This window comes from Ambystoma mexicanum, chromosome 3p (assembly GCF_040938575.1).
Source record: "Ambystoma mexicanum isolate Mex_15411 chromosome 3p, UKY_AmexF1_1, whole genome shotgun sequence".
In the NCBI taxonomy this organism is placed as follows: Eukaryota; Metazoa; Chordata; class Amphibia; order Caudata; family Ambystomatidae; genus Ambystoma; species Ambystoma mexicanum.
In genome coordinates, this window is record NC_090925.1 from 802,604,202 (window position 1) to 802,623,802 (window position 19,601).

The following is a 19,601-nucleotide window of genomic DNA, read 5'->3' on the forward strand; positions in this document are numbered from 1 at the left end:
CACCAATCTGGTTTGAAATGATTGGCACAAAACAAGCAATGCCATACCTGAGATAACTAGAACACATGTCACGTATATATCTGTTGCAAAGAGCTAGAAGCTCAGAGGCTACAACCAAAAGGCTAGCTAGCCTCGAGTCCAGACAGTCCCGACATTAGCATAGCCCAGATCTTTTCCAAATCTAGCAACACCCGTGTCTGAAAGGGTGGACTTGTGGGGCTAGATGGGCCTCTGTGAAACGTGACTATTTAGGGATCAAACACGTGACTCGCCACCCTAACTTGTTGTTGAGATTCAATGGGTGTACAAGGGCCTCATGCGCATGGTGCAGCAGTTGCTACCCTGGGTTGCTGCTTGTCAACCCCTCACCCCCCCAATGAAGCATAATCGGGACACTGATAAACTAAAGAGAAATCTGCTTTTGTCTTTTTTCAAATGTTACTGTCTGTGGTCAAAGTTGAAAGTCATTTAATTTGAGCTTCAGGAGGGGTCCGAGAGAGAATCAAAGTTCTGAAAGGTAAAGCTCGACTGGAGCGTAACTGACCCCTAGGTAACTGTAATAAAGACCACTTCATAAAAAATAGCTTTTGTCCCTAAAGTTTGCCATTGTGCACTTGTTACCACAATTAACTCTGCCCACCCAAAGCTCCGCCTCCATGACCCGCCCACCTAGGGCCCTGTGTCAGGTGCTGCCCACGGGGCCCTTTGCCTTAAATCTGCCACTGCATAGCAGCACTGAAAATCATTCATTCAATGCTATGGTAAGCAAAATGAAGTCGGCGCCGCAGCTGAAATAATGCTGCTTTCAATCGTGTCTTCGATTGAAAGCAGGATTATTTCTGCTGCGGCACCGCCTTCATTTTGCTTACCATAGCATTGAATGAATGATTTTCAGTGCTATGTTAAGCAAAATGAAGGCGGAATTGCTGAAACTCTGCAAGATTAAGGATTGGTTGGTGAGAGAGAGTGGTACTTGAGTTTGTGTGCACGCACAAGATAAGTGAGTGAGATTATTAGAGGGGGAGTAGGGAGTGAACAAAAAAGGTGATGGGGGTTAGTGGAAGATGGAGGGAATGCGAGCGACGCTTTGGGTGGAGTGATAGTGGTAGACTGTGGGAGTAGTGAGGAGTAAGATCGGTGGAGGTAGGTAGTACTGAGGGTAACCTGAGGGATGGACTAAAGGTCAGAAAGAGCAAGGCGAGACTGGTGGAGGCGAGGGACAGAAGAGGGTGGGGGCAAGTGGGGCCGGAGTGTCTGAAGGCACAGGCCCTCTCGTTATATCAAGCACAAACCTAAATAGTTGTCCTTTTGTTCAACATAGAATGTCGTGTAGATTTATCCCCGAATATATTATCCGCTACCCAGATAGCCGAATCATTCGACAATACTTGATGCTAAAGTTTCATGTTTGTAATGTCCCTGAGATGAAGGGCACAAGAACGGGACTAGTCCGATCGGAGCGCTTGTGTAGGTTATGCGGTGAAAACGTGATGGAATCTAATTCATTGTGAGTTTAAATGCGATTCGACATAAATATGTAAAATCATAGAACAGCACTGAGGATACCTTGTGTGGCGCTTCTGTTAGATTGTGATTGTAGCTCCTCCGAAGCAAAAGGGTTTGATGCTTGCTCCTCTTTATAGCTTCTCTGCTAGAACTGAAACCTCTGGTTCTTTCGGCGCCACTGTTTGGTGTCTGCCTGGATAGCTCGAAGGCCAGCAGTTACGGTCTCTGGAGGATAGCTCAGGTGCAACATGATCGCCTTGGAAGCAAGACGACAAGAAGCAACACAGGTTTGATTTCGTGCTTAGAAACCTCTGGGTATTAAGCGCTTATAAATAACCTATCATATCATCTTATAGACGCCTGCCAAAGCGGAATCCATTGCAGCTTGCGCAATTCCGGAAAACGGTGCCCAAAGGTGTTTTACATGGAAAATCCAGTAGTTGGTGTGTTTCCACTTCGTTTGCCCCAATCCGTCTGGTGCCACATTCAGTGGTGTTCAAGACCTTATGCACTGTCTTTGTACTATACAGGAGCACTTCCAAGATCGCGTAGAACTGCTTTTACCAATTCATACTATGTGGGCCTTGGCCCAGCCTCCGCCGTTATTGCTTTAGCATCTTGTGCAGGGGTTTTACTTGGGCTATAGTAACTCCCCCTCTTCTGGCCCCTGATCTGGTATGCTAATTCAACCCCTGCCCAATCCAAACCAGGATATCCTGATCTGCCCGGTCGTTATTTGGATCATTGGGCGCATTCAATCTGGGGACTGAGATGAAATGGTGACCACTTGAGTTGTGGAGGTTTCGGCTTTAGAAGTCGAGCCTGAGGATTTCGAGCTAGTGGGCTACCTTTTCCTGTCCTTGTACTAATGTTCCCGTTTGTATTTGGTGCTGTTCTTTCTGAGGGCCTTTCCCCCAGCTCTCTGGGCCTCTTAGTCCTGGACATACTGCAATGTGTTTTGCCTTTTTAACCTGCTTCATCGATAGGGCTGACCTGATGTGCACTAATTGCTGGCAGTAGTGCCCTGGGCGATTTTGGCACACCTTCCCTCGCGCCCGAGACTTATTTTTTTTTGGGTTTTTTTACATTTTTTTCTTTTTTCTTTTTTTTTAAACCTCCTCGCTCGGGTGAGGAGGTAATTCTATGAATAGGGTGCATCATCAGCACCCTTTTGTTCCTAACTGTGCTCTGTTGCCGCGGGCGCATTGACTAGCAATGAGGTCCCTGCCGCCACTATGCCAGCTCGGGGGAGTCCTTGAAAGACTCACCCAACTGGCGTGGCGGGGGCTAATGGCGACCTTAGGGGTGCGGCGCCCTGGGCGGTCGCCCAGCTCGTCCCCGTCCCCCCCCTCCCAACAAGGCCGGGCCTGGCTGGCAGGATCATTTAGGATCTGGCGTGGTGAAAGTACTGAGTTGAGGCCGACCCATGGAGGATACTTCAATCCAAGCAGGGTTAATGTCTTAGTTTCACCTTGACCATTCTGTGACCGATGTTTCATTAAACTTCTGGATGTGTCGCAAAGCTCCTTTTTATAGGCATTACCAAACATTGTTAATGTCACGGAAGTTTGGTTGTATGGCACTAGTTGGCTTTGGCGTCAGAAAAGGCTTGTTCGCCTAGAAGTGACCGATTTAGTTGACACCCTCTGCTTGATTTTAGTTCCTCTTTTTCAAACCCTCAAGTTTGTCTGTTCCGGTCTTCCAGACAATGCTTACTTCTGGCTGCCAAGCGTCAAGGCATTTCTCTTAACTGTAGAAAATGGTGGGACCTTCTAGCCCGCAAAGGTTGCAGCTAACCTTTACAAAAGAATTCTCCCATTCGGTCTGGTTCACCTTTTGGGTTGCAGCGGCTTTACCTACAAAGTAGTAATATGTGGTGGAGTGATCACGATATGACCGAGCAATACAATATCATTTGACAAATCCAGATCCAACCAGCAAGTTTTTGAGAAAAAATGTGTAAACGTTTTTTATATTTATTTATAAAAAAATTATTTTTCTTTTTTCATGGCTCTTCTAGGACAAATTGGAAGAACAAGTGGGGGTTGCAGGCAATTGATGGCTGTAGGAGCCATGAAAGGGTGGGAGCTAGATGCTGCTTCCCACAGATGGAAAGTGGGGCACTACCTGAGCAAAGATGTTTTAGCATTAAGCAGGTTGGCAAACTAGTATTTGCAAACTGGGGGAGGGGAAATGTTGGTTAGGTGGATATAAAAAAAAAGCTATGGTGGACAACTGTGTTGGAGTTTGTGACTGCAGTAAACCTGCACACTCGTGATCTTGCTTATTTTGTACATATTGGCTGTGATGCTTCACCTTCCTACTTAGGTTTTAAAGTGCTCACTTATACAGGTTTTTCGTTTTCTGCTTGTCCATACACGGAGTCCTGGATACACAAGGTCATGGCTACTCTTGCCCTCTGCGTCATTGATGCTGTCTCTGAGCAGCTAAGGTGGCATTCTGTCGAGTCTAGGCTGAAACCAATGGTGGATTTAAGCTTGGTGCAACAAAACTAGAGCCAAGCTCTCTTGGGCAGCTTCAGTCTATAAGGAAAGCATGCATTCAAATACCAGTTCTACTTGGCAGCTGCAATTTCAGCTGACCTGGGCTAGCTGGGGGCGAGACTCATTTCCAGTACTTTGGGGTATTTTCACACTTTTTGACCGCATTTTCTAATGCAGCTACAGTTTTCCAGCGACCTGTCAACCCTCACTGCCATATTTTGACTCTACATTTGACCCCTCTTCAAGTGGAAGTATTGAAAAATGGACACTAATTCTTTATGGCTAGTTATTTTTACATTAAAAACCTAAAGTTATCAGTTTTATCAAAGCTTGCTTACAAAGTAGTATGAAGGGTCTAGTGAGTTGCTCCTTCACCTCACTCACAATCCCTCCAATACATGTCTCCGGCCCATTAAATTACTTGGCATTAAAGTTATTTCCCCCAAAAATGCCTTGTAATGTCTTCTAGTTCTCTCATGAACTCTCAGCTTTATAAATTGCCGATATGCATTTGAAATTCATCCACAAAATCAAAACTATTGGTGTCCGACATTGTCATGAATTCCAACAATTGCCATCAATGGCCACACGTGTGATCTGAATTGCTCCACAATGAGTCTATTTTGCGACCGGTTATTGGGCATACACCATGCACAGTGGTGGTAACCTCTGAACCTACTACTGTATTGTAAGTCGGGCTCTATTGGCAAAGGTTCCAAACAAATCCAGGCTGCGTAGTATTGCTATGAATGCACAGGATTGTGTCCGATATAATGGCATGGCCTTGCGTGCGTATGAAGGAACGTGGGTTGTGAATAGGTTAAGGCTGATAAGTCCTAGTATCTGGGCTGCTGAAGCCAACGCTTCTAAGCGAGTGATTGGGGCTACCAAGAGGTTGCTGGGCTTTTTCCCTTTTTGAGCACTTGGCATGCAACATGCAGTAACCACACCACACCTTTCATACCAAATGGGGGAGTAGAGGTGTGAAGATTTAAACTGACGCCCAACTACCGATTTGTTTCAGTGGGAGACGTTGGACGCCAAGAGCAGCATCTCCTCCTTGTTTGAGAGGCTCCACCAGACCTTAAAGGCCCAGGAGATGGAGATGGTGAAGGAAGTGCTGGCTCAAGAGGAGAAGGCACGGAGGGAGGCAAGCGAACGTCTCACCAGGCAACGTGAAGACTGTCAACTGATTCTGAATACACTGCTTCAGGAGCAGGACCCCCTGGACTTCCTACAGGTAAGTGTTGGGTGATCTCTGCCTCGTTCAAATACTCTTTTTCGTTCGGGTAGATGTCAACCAGTGAGCAGAACTAACCATCGCTTCTGTTGGGGCACTGCATAGGCTTTTGGGTACAGGACAAAGAGGAATTTAATCCCCTAAACTATTGTGTTTTTGTACTATAAAATTGGTTACCAATTGGCTTTAGTAAAACATTTTTTATTCATTATTTTAATTGGTCATTTCAGGCACTGATGTATTGAGCTGTGCGTGGCATATATGCTACGGGCTAGCGGAAGGCTGGCCGTGTAATGTAGAATGTGTTTTTGTATCCGGTGGAGTCCTACCTGTTTTTTACCTGCTGATGCCACGCCTCACGGCAGGATAATACATAGACAGTCACATGTTTCTTTGTTTGCTACAAATTGGCTGTTTCTTTCCATTAACTAGCAGTGGGGGAGGGACATTTTGTTTTCTCCAAGCACCCCAGCGAAGGCTGCACTTTTACAACTGGTGGTCCCCTTTTTGTATAACAGATTGCACATATGCAGCCCCCCGCGAAATAGATGTACGAACAGTAGTCTACAACAGTGGCTCTCTGGAGAGCCTCAGAACCGAACAGGCTTGTTATACCGGAGAGTGTCAATAGACCGCCTGGAACTGCAGACAAGGAAGACCTGCCTCAAGGGCCGTTGACAACGGAAGCATTTGTTTGGGCCGTAATAGCTGTTTTTTTTCACATAGGAAGAAGGAGAAAGTGTACTTTTTAAATGTACATTGCTCTGTGTTCAGTGACTCGTGAGCTTGAACGCTCCTCAGGTCAGAATTCTGAAACCCATTGGGAACACCAAGATTTCTTTGCCCTGTGCGTGTAACTTCTGATGGCAGCCTCATGTTGCTATCCATTCTTCTGCCACCGGTTATTACCCTTTACTTCACATTGAGTTGCTGTTATTAACCTATACCTCACATCGAGTTGTTGTGCAAACTTCCTGTGATCTGTCATCGGATGCTGTCCTGGAGGTGCACCTGGATGTTTGAAGTCAAACGTTGTGCAACTGTTGCCCATGTTCGAATTTATATTTTAATTCTGTTCTCTCTTTTTCAGTAGCTTTCCAGTCACATACTTTGTGTCAATATTGTTATTCACCCGTATCTAATCGTTAGAACTAAGTACATCCTTTCTGAACCCCCTACCCACCTCCTTATACTTGGGCTTGGTATGTCCCCAAACCCGTAAACCTGAGAGATGCCTGGTTTGGCATGCCTATCTTGCCCCATTCATAAGGCACCTGTTACTGTGTCGCGCTGTGCTATCCAGAACCTCTTAAGTGGAGCTTGTTCCTGCATCCACTTGTGCCCTGAACTAGGTCCTACCCTGTTGGTCTTGGGGGGGGGGGGGGGTGGGAGGGCGGGGAGCAGGGGGGGTTTGCCCAGTGTCCTGTCCTCTACCACACCCAGACTTGATTGCTGTTGTGGGGATTCTGCTGATATAGCTGTGTACCCTGAAGAAATGCTGCCCCCCTTGGGCTCAGAACTGCTCCAAACCCAAAGCCCAAGAATCGGAGTGGAGTGAGGGACAACATTCGTAACACTGACACTACTGCTGCCTGACCTGTGAAGCGGAGCGCTCTTGCCCCAGTAACTGTAAGGAGAAGGTTGGTGCAGTGTCGAAGACCAGAGGAGAAGGGAAAGGGTTTCCTGACCGCTGAGGGTCTAGTAAACCCAGGGATGAAATGTGGCAAAGCTTAGCTCCTGCCTGTTGTACACCGAGGAGTTAACCCACAGTCAGACTTGCCCAGAGCACCTGAGCCCTTGACCCAATCTGTATTGAGTTTAGTATACGGGTTTAGTGTACAATAACAGCACTCTGGAGTTACAACTCCAATGTGTAATTTCACATGGGGTTGAACTAGTTATTGGAAAAACCAACCAACATTGTTTGTACTTCTTGTGTTTCGTGAAATATGTTTTATATTGTCTTTATGGAGTTTTATGTAATGTGATCATTTTATGAGTATCAATATCTACATGTTTAATAAAAACAGTTTTAACTTTCATGTGTGAATTCCGGGTACTGGATATACCCACTGCCATTGTACTGTTTGGGTTTAGACATCTGTTAGTATACCTTCTTTTTGTGTAAATATATACCCCTTCACCTGGCCACCCCTGAAGTACTGTTTGGATAATTTCCTTATGTCTCTAAAACAGTGTAAAAAAAAAAGTTATTCAAAGTAAACCCACATGCTGAGCAACAATGTTCAGTTTTTAGGTGAATAGGAGGTTATTTGATGGGGTGGGAGGGCGAGGTTTACTTGTTCCCTGCTTGTTTTACAATTGTATGGAGTTAATCCGATCCCAGCATAGCTAGTTTAGTACATATATTTGTACGCTGTATTTTGTGTGAAATCTATGAAGCAGTTCTAGTTAACGGTGACACCTAGTGACCATTTTGGAGAAAGTGTGCTTCTCTAATAATTATCTGGTGTATAAAATTGACACTCCTCTTGAGGCTTGACCATAACTAATTGTCAGCGTTTTATTGGTGTCCAGCATTTCATTTGAACAGTTTACCTTGGCAAACAGAATATGGTTTGCATATTTTGAACTACCTGAGTTTATTCTAACCGTGAAATATTAAACATGATTTAATTTACTCGTATGTTATGTTGATTTATACCACGCACCGCTACCACCGCAGAGGCAGTCTCCAGGCGCTCACGTGGCTCTGCAAGAAAGAGGGCATGGTGGAGGGTAGAGTGATATAATCGGTCCAAAACCAGGAGAAACTAGCGTCTGTGTGTTGGCTTGCAGGTGGGTTCAATGTGTGCAATGGCTTGTATCCGTAAGGATGAGGCCCCAGAGCCTGGGTCACTTGCATGATGGTTTATTATATTGGGTGTGTGTTGGTGTATTTTATGTGTATACAGGCAGGTATTTAAGGTTGTGGGTGGGCACTGGCTTGTTGTATCCGTAAGGGCAAAGTTCGGGCATGTTTGGAATGTGTGTAGTTGTCTGGCTCCGTGGCTACTTATAGTACTTGGGAGGTGTGTTGTTGGAGACTAGGAGTGGGGTGGTTAGTACATTGGGTACTCGAGGTTCTTCAAGGTGTGTAATCTTTACAATTCTATCTAAGTGTCGGCAAGCCTATGTTCAACATTCTATCTCAAAGTGATGCATGGCTAATCTTCACAATTCTATCTAAAAAGAATTGTAAATCTAAACTCCATTGCCCATATCTTTGCAACAGTTGGTCTAAGTTGGACTGAGCCTTTATTCAGTCATGAGAAACAACCAACGCGATAAATACGCTTCAATCACAAACATGTGGCCACAGAATCGAAGCCTACATGCAGCTGTGAAACATTGCTTTCGAGGTGCTGCTTAAATCGGTTTAGCTAGGATCGCAGCAGATTTCTACAGTGAAGGAGGCCATTACACCCCAGTCGATTTCATTTGGGATGCACTTTTCAGTCCATTCCTATACCAGTGCAGGAAATGTGCTTTGACCCATTTTACAGTGTAGCACAAGTCCGCTTCAGTGTGGTTCTAAAGGAGCACTGCCACCAACTTCTCCAAAAGTAGTGGTGTGAACAGGCTGGTGGCAGTTCCCCCACACGGTACCATCTATTTGACTTTGATTATTTTGGTACAACCTCTGTTCTATATGCCCTCTTGTTTCCAGTATTGCATTCTCTTCAGATCAAAAATTGCTATTTAAGGTCATGGACAATTGTGGTCCTATTAGAAAGGACCCGCAGTGAGTGGTTGGAGCAAACTGACTGACAACTGGGCCTTGGAAAGGTCTGGTCCCAATCCACACTTCAGCCACAACTTGTCCGGTTGCTGGGCAGAGTGCCCTTTTCCAGATTAGACAGCCCTCCGTCCTCCCACCCCCAACCCCGCCATTTAAAGGATTCAGCCCCTATCATTCTAGATAAAAGGGAGCACCTCGTAGTCATTCATGACAGTGGACAAATTTACCCAAGTACTTGGACTGTCGAATGACTACTGCTGCGACCAGAACTGGCCAAGAAACCAAAGCATATTACACTTCTGCCTTCAAATCAAAGGAAGTCCTCAATCAGGGGGCCTTGCTCCTCTGGACTCGTGGGACAAACCAGTGTTGAGTCTTGAACCCTCTACTTTTACAAGGCCAGAGTTGTTACCAGATCTGCATTTGGGGCAGCAACTGTTGCATGCACTCCTTTCCAGCTCACTGCCCGAAACTTTGCCTGTACCCAGAGAGCACTTCATGGGTCATACCAACCTGTTGAAGTCTCTCAAAGAGGAAGGTAGTGTTCGAAATGGAGGGGTAGTGGGAGTCATTTAGCTCCTGCCTGTAGCCTAGAAGAGACTAGTTAGCTTGACACAGACAGCTACCAGGAGCTACTATTGGCTCCCTAAACCAACTAATGCAGAGCACAAATCTAGAGAAACTGGACACTCTATAAACATATGTTTGCAGAGTCTCACTAGTCTCCCCCCCCCCCCCATTACATGGCTCTGTATGTTTCTGGAGTCCACAGTGCTAATTCGGGCAGCCAGCACTGCCGTTAACTACATTGGCCAGCAAGAGCCCTGACTGGGGGGTGGGGGGAAATGTTGTTTTGCTGACCTAGAGCATAGGACACAGGATTGTGTACCCATTGAGTCAGACATGGTAGCTTTGCCGCAAGAACCACCATGTGCAGGCTCGCACCAAGCGGTTCAATTTTCCCAGAATACACAAGGGAGTGGACCAGGATGGAGAAATATGCAGTGAGGCTCCTGCGTTCAGACCGTGGGCGAAGCTATACCCGGCGGCAGACACCACCTGCTAGCTGGAACGCATGTAAGGTAGTATACAGATGCTGCCGGGAAGCAGTGAGGGATTGCCAAACCCCCACTGCACACCAAAGAAGCCATAGGCACCTCGCAGCCCAGCATGAAGTCTGAAGGACATAATCAAGTGTTTGGGTGACTAATAAGAGAAGATGAGGAGAACCAATCCAAGGGGAGAACAGTAGCCTGGGCAAGAACGTATTGCGAGTATAAAAGAGGCTGGGGACTGCTCATCAGTGTCTTTTACCCTGAGGAAAACCACCTAACTAGTTGATACAAGGGGAGAGTACTAAAGGTATTAAACTAGGCAAACCTAGGAGAGCCGCTGAAACTTGGGAGAAGAAAATCTGACCAGAATGGCAACACCCCCCCCTCAACTATGGGGTAACCGGAAAGCCAAAGCTCTGCTTTTCCACCAGCAACCCATGGGGAAATGGGCATACAAGGCCGTAGAGGGAGAAGGTAAGGTCGACTGGAATCCTCTTGTCATCTAGGGCCTTGCATGTACTGCTTTCATACCTGGAGGACCAATTGCCTAACCCCAAAAGGATGCAGACTAAGGGAGTTAAAGCAAGCTTGAACACAATAAATACATGAAAGATCAATTGATGTTAAATACTTTTGAAAACCTGTGTGTCTGCATAGTTTTCTGAAGACCTTGATACTTGTTTTTAAGTTTTCATTCAAAACAACATTGAAAACGAAATAAGTCAGTGCAACATTTAGGAATTGGCTACAGAAAATTCAAATTTTCACTTTTAAATGCAAAACACCTTCAAAAAGTTTTTGTTTGCAAATTGGAGTGATAACGTACAGATGAGTGGGTCTTGTAGATCGCTCTAGTGGCCTGGTGAGAGGAGAGGAGGGAAGGGAAGGGTGGTTAACAGGATAACATTAGCAGTTGTGAAACCTGGGGCATTGTTGAGTGGAAGTTAGAAGCCTCCAAACCACGAGTGCTGATCTGGTTCTACGGGTACAACCATGACATTTGGGCATGGGTTTGTTTGTTTGGGAGAGCTCCAGAGCAGATTACTGTGCTGCACATATAAGTGGTATTGTCGGGTTGTGTGAGTGAGCTTTGTTAGAATTTGATTAATGTTGCTGTTTTAACCGGGGGCATGTGGTTGCTGTGTTTAAGTGGAAGGTTTTAGAGCACTTAGTAGGAAGACGGGAGAATATCCATTAGGCTACATGTATAGGGGAGCACATTTTGTGGTGTTGCTACCATTACATTTTGTGCGGCTCGCCCCAAATTCGTTTGTTCTCCAATAGCTCTTTGCTGATGAATTGCAAGCACGTATTTGTACTATGTTCGTATGACTGGCTACCTTAGGTCAAAAACATAGTGGGCATCTTTAGGTTTACATTCTGGTGCTTGGTTAAAAGAAAAACCCGCTTTTTAGCAGCTTCACGAAGGCCTGCATGGCTAACGAGAACTCTAAAGTGCATGCGATGGCTATGCCTTCAATGGGTACACGTCCATGCAAAACCGGACATTTCAGTTTGTGACCATGCTCAACCAAAATTACCTTCCAGTGATGGCTATTGGGTGGGTTTCTCGAAGGTCAGCTTCTCCCTCGGAAACGACCCAATTATCTAATGCTGCTTTAGGTAATATCTGCCCACTCCCTTTTTGTAAAAACAATAGTTTGCAAACAGGACTGACATGACCCATGCTTTTACAAAAACATTCTTCCTACACCGCACTCCTCCCTACAAGTGTTCATCGCATTAATTTCTTGATGATCTTCCCCCCCCTCATGCTCATTTTTGAGGCACAATACACCGCTCCACAGCCACGTCGAGGCGCTCCAATATTCCTAGGGAGATTGGGAGTAGTATAAAAGCATATCTAGTGTTCTGCATGACACTTTCTGCTTAGTCATGTTAGAAATCAGGAGCGCCAATAAACAGGAGCAGCATTCATGCCAGAAGGTCTTAGACACGCTACCCTTGCATGCAATACTGTTTTTCCACATATGCTTTGCAGCTGGGTCAATGGCTTATTCAATGGCCATTTCAAAAGACTTTTGTGGGCTTTTGGTTAAAGAAGCCTACCCAAGCAAGAGCCAACTATACGGTTTCCAGATTTAAGCAGGCTGTACAATTACACACTGGAAAAGGGAAATTGCCAATGAGGAGTCCAAGAAAACAAAGCGCTTCTGGTGACAAAAGCTCACTAGATGTGTGGTGACAAAAGCTCACTAGATGTGTGGAAGTATGTTATATTATGGAATTTTGTACAGCGCACGGTCGCCCGAAGGCGGCATGAGGAGAGGAGTCCATAGAGCCAGGCACAGAGAAGGCCACACAGAGCTGAATGAAAACGGAAAAGTCTTTAAGGCTTTCCGGAAGATCAGATGATTAGATGGGAGTTTCACCATAGCTGGGGGGAGGGGCGGTTTTCAGATTTCATCTATTCAAACTAGTTGACCAGTGCTCGAGATGATTTTGAGGGGGGTATATTTTACTCCTTACTGTTAAACTTTGAGATTAAATGTGATTTCAAGAGCGTAAAATAATTTTCTTCTTTGCAAGAGTAAAATGTATGTGATATCCAGCCATTGGGCCTCATCATGAGTTGGGCTGTATTCCCAGCTGTAATACCGCCGACTGTAATAGCCCTAGCACCGACCGGTCCGGCTGTATTACCGCCGGATCACGAGTTGGGTGTTAACTTTAAATCCCCATCCCCCATTGGGTCCATTGGATTCAATGGGGTATTTTCAGCGCTAATTATGTGGGCTAATGCAGCCGGCGGTAATACAGCTGAAAACAGGGGATTTTCACCTCCAGAGAAAGGCTGGAGGTAAAACAGCCCATTTAGCGCCCAACTCGTGATAGGGCCAGCCCTTAAATGCGGCTGTAATACCGTTACCACTGCATTTAAGGGCTACAGCCCAACTCGTGATGAGGCCCATTGTGTGCAAAAACTGTATGGAAATCATTACCATGCAGAAGCTTTCTGCACTGACAGAATACACCTCTCATTATTTCTAAGATCTGGCCATTTGATCTCTCCTGTATATATTTAAATGTTCATAACACAAAAACATAGACCATCACATAGTAAAACAAACTAGTATTGTGTGTTTGAGGTTCGATAGCAGAATTGTCTTTTGATGTTTAATGAAAGGCCTAATTTCTTGTAGCTATTACTACCGAATGGTATGCCAATGTTATGATCCAAAAGTGCAGAGGCAAGGACTCCTTGCTAAATTCTAGATCTAATCTCATGGTCAAATGGTTATTTATATAGCGCTTTTGGCAAAGCGCTGTACATGGAACACATTTATCACAGAGTACAAACTTCGGTTTGGTGATAAGTATCGATCGCAAAAGGATGAAAGGCTAAATTGGCCTTGCCGGGATTAGAACCTGCAACCTACATATTGTGCACTGATCACAGCAACGAGCACTCAACCGGCCGAACTATCTTATTGTTCGACATCCTTCAGAGGTCGGTAAACTGAGTATCGACTGAGGTATAATAATCAGTGCCTAGATGTTGGACGAACCATGTATGAAGCGCTACATAAAGTTAAATACTGATCTGGATTATCATTGGGGCAGATTTTGCTGAATTTCTATTTAAATTACAAGTGTAACTTTCATTTGTTTGTTTTTGAAAAGCACTTGCACTCCTGGAGAGTGAGGCTTTGCAAGTTCAATTGTAGGCTTGAAGATTTGAGAGGCTACAACTGTGATTGGTGTAATGACGATCACTCGCCCTTGAGCAAAGACTCTGCTGCCACTGACCATTTATTGTAATGTACTTCATTGACTGCAAGGTTGAATGGATGTAAACTAGACTGTGCATTGTAGTGTAAATTAAATAGGTGTAAAAAGGATCTGCCTCTGCATGATTATGCACAGGAACTGTGAAAAATAGGATTGTGCAATACTGGTTTGCTTTCACTGGAGGAAAAAAAGCATAATTTGTTACAAAAGATGAATTCTCAATTGCAACTTAGTTTACCATTGTATTCATTATACAATCCTAAAATGCTAGGAAAATAAATATGCACAGTGCTTCTGTTTGCTCCACAAGCATCGAAACAAACCACACAGCAGAAGCTGAATGGAAAAATGATTACTTTTATCATAGTAAAAAAGCATCCATAGCCAACTCCCAGCAAACAACTCTCACCCTCTCAATAAATGCTACTATAGATCATACCTGTATAAAGTTGGGTGAACATTAGCACTTGCCACACAAATTATGCTAACTAACCAATCCACTAACAACTTCACCCTCTCCATGCACCTCTCAAATTCTAACCAAACACAACCACAACCTTGCAACACAACTGTCCGCACAAACTTCACTATACTGCAACAACAAAACAAAGCACACACATACCCGCACAATGGCACACAACGTCTTCCGACAGCATAACATCCTAGCCCAGGCAACGGAATTCCAGGCTGAGGCCGCCAACAGCACATCACTGCTCTCTTGCACTTCTCCAGCTCATCCCCACTAACTCCCTCCCCACCCCTCCTTTCTTTCAGGAGCGCCAGGGGACCACTCCCGTGGTGATAGGAGTGGTACAAATAACCTTTAACATTAACATAGTGTGCAGTTTCTTTTTTGAAAGGTTACAGAGAAATACATTGTTTCAGAGGCTTTTTTCCTTGGCTTGCATTACATCCATGTAGATGCAAATCAAAAGAAGAGTTCTGGTTTCTGTCAAGTAACCTGACCTTTGCTCTGCTCTGAACTTGCTGTCGTATTTACAAGATTTTCATGCGTAGAAAGGCCTGATGCAGTTCTCTGAGCAGATTAGACCATGAAGCCTGAGTTTATATCCTCGATCAGAATTTGTCTAGGGCCCGGATTGCCAATGTTGATGGGCTATGGACCATCCCTTTTTAAAAAAGATATTTCTGGACAAAAATACACTCTCCTAGCTGATATGGGGTTACATGAATGCTGGGCCTTTTAACAAAGGGCTCTGGACTAAATAAAGTTAGAAAAAAAGTGAGTTAGATTAAAGGTGTACTATTGATGGATTGAACCTAGGGATTAACCAAGCTGCAGAAACATCCACAAATGTGTGGTTGCATGCCAGAAATCACAGGAAGTTCATTAAAAGTGTGCATTCCCAAGCACACTCATCGGAGACCATAGTGGGAATTGGGTTATAGCACTGAAAGCGTTCCATTTCAGCCGGTTGCTGTGGTCAGGTGAGGATGTTACTTTAATTCATGCTTTTAAAATTATTATTTTTTCAAAAAATATAGCAATAACATTGCAAACGGAGCATCCAAACCAATAGGTTAGCATAGCAACAGTCCAATGCACTCCTTTGCTTTTAACACCACAGAAATATAGGCAACAGTTCCTTTTCTCCGATTGCCATATCAAGTTATATTTCTCACCAAATTGCGGGGTTCCAGGGGCTCTCTGCTCTAAAATAATTTCACTAATGAACTGGCAGCGGGGTTACTTCATGTAACGCCTCCCCTCAAAGATGCGACTGCAGCTAGACCGGTTCTCTGGCTAGCCCATATATCTTTTGGACTGCTGGTTGGCAGTCATTGTGTTGCATACCTTCCATCCTGCTCTTGGCAGTACATTAGTAGGTCTCTCAACCACTTTTTTGCTGGTAGTACAATTTCTGCTCTTCGGCAAAGTGTCTAGGGTTTCTGTGGGGCAACTCCCAGTACGCCCAAGTGAATATGATTGTTATGGCCTTCAACTTCCATAGGCCAATTAAGCCCATATTACAGGCGGGGTAGCGGGAGGGGGTCTGCACTCCAGTGTACAGGCACACTATTGGTAAGGTAATACCTGGGGTTGGTTATCTGCTTCCCTCCACTCTTGCTCTCCTTAATGCCGTTCTACATGTGACTGACAGGAGTCAGAAGTTGACAGCATGTGACTTTTTCTAAAATTGCTAGCATTTGCTGTGCATTAATTCCAAACTTGCCCCTTCACATTTGAGCCATGCAGTTCACCATGCGGCGGTGAAGATTGTTGCAGGTGATGGGGGGGGGGGGGGGGGGGAGATATCACATTTGCGAGGTGTGAAGCTGTAGGAAATCCCAGATGGGGAAATGGGGGTCGTATTCTTCGCGAGTCTGTGGAACAATTTACCTCCCCAATCTGAGGTCCCTTTGTTGCTCAAGAAAAGGACCTAGTAATGGATCTGCCTTTGTAACCAGTTGACTCTCTAGGGCTGCCCGTTCAGAGCCAAATTGTTTTTTGGTTGCTTGGCCTCTTATTCGATTCTGTGCTATTATTGGATTAAATCTGATATGGTCTGACATGCTTCACGTTGTTATGATACTGCCCTATTTGCACCTTTTGAAATGGTCCTGGGGTAGACTAGAAACTTGAGCTGTCGCCAACACCAAGGCAACTGTTTCCAAGGGATGGCAAAAGGGCATGCATCAAGAAGGAAATGCACACACAATGCTGCTTACTTAGCTCAGAATACACTTTCCTTTGATTATAAAGAAGGGCACAACAGAAGGTGTTTTTATTTTTTTTTAATTTTTTTTTTTCTTTTTTTTTTAGGATTAATATTACTGACCAAATTCATATCCACAATAGTTTGTCATAAATATAGGTGCTTACTTTGACAACGACACAGCTGCAGCCAACCATCTTTCAGGGTTTCCTTCTGTCAATTTTACAAAGGCCAACCTGCTCACCAAGCTTCTTGTTGTACATTTTAATTAAGTTGGTTTGGTGTTCAGCACAAAGTGCCTCAACCAACTTGACATCCACTACTTTAATGCCCTCTGTGCGTGTCGGAGTAAGCTGCTATTGTATTATTCTGCCTTGCTCTATATCATTTGCATTTACCTTGCTTATCATTCTGCCAAATTGTTTTAGTAAAACAAGTTTTGACTGGCTTCCCTGGTGTTAGTAATCATTACGTTAGATCGGCAGTCATTCTTGGGCAGTGTCCCATTATCCTGCTTCATTGTGGAGGTGTTTAATTTGCTGCTAAGGTGATACACATACATGGCCATTGTGACGTCCCCGTAGTGTGCAGCGCATGCGCGAGCCTCGTTCCCGGCCGCGCATGCGCGGAGGAATAAACTGCACCTGTGCGGCAGTTCCCGCCGGGATGCGGACCAGGCAACAACGCGTCCCGCGTCCTTGCATGTGTGTCAGGTGTGCGTGCTTGCATGCATGAGTGAGTGCGGGTCCCTCACCCGACCCTCTGGGGTGAGGATACAACAACTGGCGACGAGGGGGAGCGCCACGATTACGCTCGCCCCGACGTACAACGAACGTCGGATCAGCGGTGCTGCGTATCGTGGCATGACACGGACCCGGCACGAACGCCACGATTAAGCAACAGTAGCGGCCTGCACAGGTGCTTGTGCGCTGTTGCGCTTCCGCCACGCGGCAATTTTTGGAACCCTGGACATTCCCACCCACCTGGGTACGACCCTCTACTTTGACACAGAAAGGAGTGGCCAAGACACGGCGTTGGGGCCCCACATATCAGGTTTGCGGCCTCTGTGACACCTAGAGGTGCCTGTGCGACCTGCAACAATGGCAGACAGCGATGGGGAAGCGGAGACTGCACGTGGCACAACGGGGCCACAACAAGGGTCTCTGTTACCGATGCAGGAGTTTGACGTGTCGGGACCCCCATCCAAACTGGGGCCAAGATGGTTGCTCTGGATTAAAAGACTTGAAATGTACTTTGCAGCGACCGGCATCACCGAGGATGCCGCGAAAAGGGCAACTTTGCTGTATTCGGCAGGGCTGGACGTCATTCGCATTTTTGAGGCATGCAATCTGCAGGTAGTCACATATGCTACGGTCAAGACGGCTTTGGAAAACCACTTCATACCTCAGTCGAATATGGAATATGAGAGATTCCTGTTCTGTGGGGAGAAGCAAAAAGATGAAGAACCTCTTGATCAGTTTTGCGCCAGGTTGAGAATGATGGCCACGGCATGCCGCAGGGACAATGATGAGTCTATGATCCGGACCAGGTAATACAGGGGCTGTAGCTCGAGTAAGCTAAGGAGACAAGTATTGCGAGAACCGGGATGGACGCTGGCACAAATACTGGACAGTGGCAGGACGTTTGAACTGGCGGAGTCGAGAGGCGCAAAGATGGACGCAGCCAGGCGCCCAGGTATGGCGGACGAGGCGTATGCCATTAGCAGACGTGGGGACACAAGAAAAGTGGGGCCAGAACAGGCTAGAAACTCGCAATCCTCCAGGGTCGGAGTCCATATGTCAATACTGCGGCTATGACCTGCCACATTCAGAGGAATGCCCGGCCAACTCAAGATCGTGTGGCGGTGCGATAAACCAGGGCACTATGCCCGTATGTGCCGTGCCCCAGCCCCCGTATCTGAACAGAGAGGCCCAGCAAGAAGTTGCGGCGGCGGATCCAGAAGACTACGATGCATTGCCGCTCTCGAACAGGAAATACAAAGGCTGCAGCTAGCTGAGGTAGAGGAGGAGGAAGATGAAGAAGTGTTCTTCATATCTAACTTAGCGTCAGGAACCAGGAAGAAGAGGCAACCCAAATGCATGGTGGACATACAAGGGGTGCCGACACAGGTTTTAATTGACACTGGAGCCTCTGTATGTGTATTGGCCGAAGAACAATACCAAAAACTTCCGGGACCTCCCGCGCTAGACAGCTCCGCGGTGAAAATATTCACGTTTGGAGGCGACACCCCGATACCCATCAAGGGTGTGTTCGTCACGCCGGTCACCAAGGGTGACAAAGCAATCAAAGCACGCTTTTTTGTCAGAGACGTGAGTCTTCATTCATTACTCAGCTGTGCAGCATCTCAGGCTCTTGGATTGGTGCATTTCGCACTGGAAGTGCATCAAATGGACGTCGAGTGCCTGCTGGACAAATATGCTGGCATTTTCAAAGGAGTAGGGAAACTGAAGGCGCCCCGATAAGGCTGCACATCGACGACACCATCAGACCGACCGCTCTGAAACAGACGAATTCCGTTCCATCTCAGGGAAAAAGTAGAAGAGCTGCAATCGCTTGTTAATATGGATATCATTGAGAGGGTGGAAGCGCCCACACCCTGGGTTTCACCGATAGTAGTCGCCCCCAAACCTAAGCAGCCGGGAGCAGTGAGGATCTGCGTAGACATGCGCCTCCCCAATGCGGCGATTAAGAGGGAGAGACATATAACACCAACCCTCGACGACATTGTAGGTGAGCTTCAAGGGGCACGTGTGTTCTCCAAGCTGGACCTACGAGCGGGATACCACCAACTGGAGCTCCACCCCGACTCAAGATTCATTACAACCTTCACAACACACGAGGGCCTGTACCAATTCAAACGTTTGAGTTTCGGGATATCATCTGCGGCTGAGGTGTTCCAGAACACAATTAGAGGAGCATTGGCGGGGCTGACAGGTGTCCTAAATATGAGTGATGACATTTTGGTATTTGCAGAGCACCTAAAACGTCTAGAAAGTACTCTGAAGAGATTGAAAGACCTGGAACTCACGTTACACCGCCAAAAGTGCGAGTTCTTCAAGGACTGGATTGGGTTTTTCAGCTTCATCTTCCAGGCCGCAGGAA

General features: G+C 46.0%; 1 protein-coding gene across 1 annotated transcript in view; it reads left to right on the forward strand.

Annotated features, from left to right (window-relative positions):
* The window catches only part of LOC138580904 (zinc-binding protein A33-like), a 123,715-nt gene that overhangs the window by 25,238 nt on the left and 78,876 nt on the right, over nucleotides 1–19,601 (forward strand). Inside the window, exon 3 of the mRNA XM_069651822.1 lies at nucleotides 5,035–5,250. Coding sequence (XP_069507923.1) covers nucleotides 5,035–5,250 — 216 coding nt within the window. The remainder of the gene's footprint in view (nucleotides 1–5,034; nucleotides 5,251–19,601) is intronic.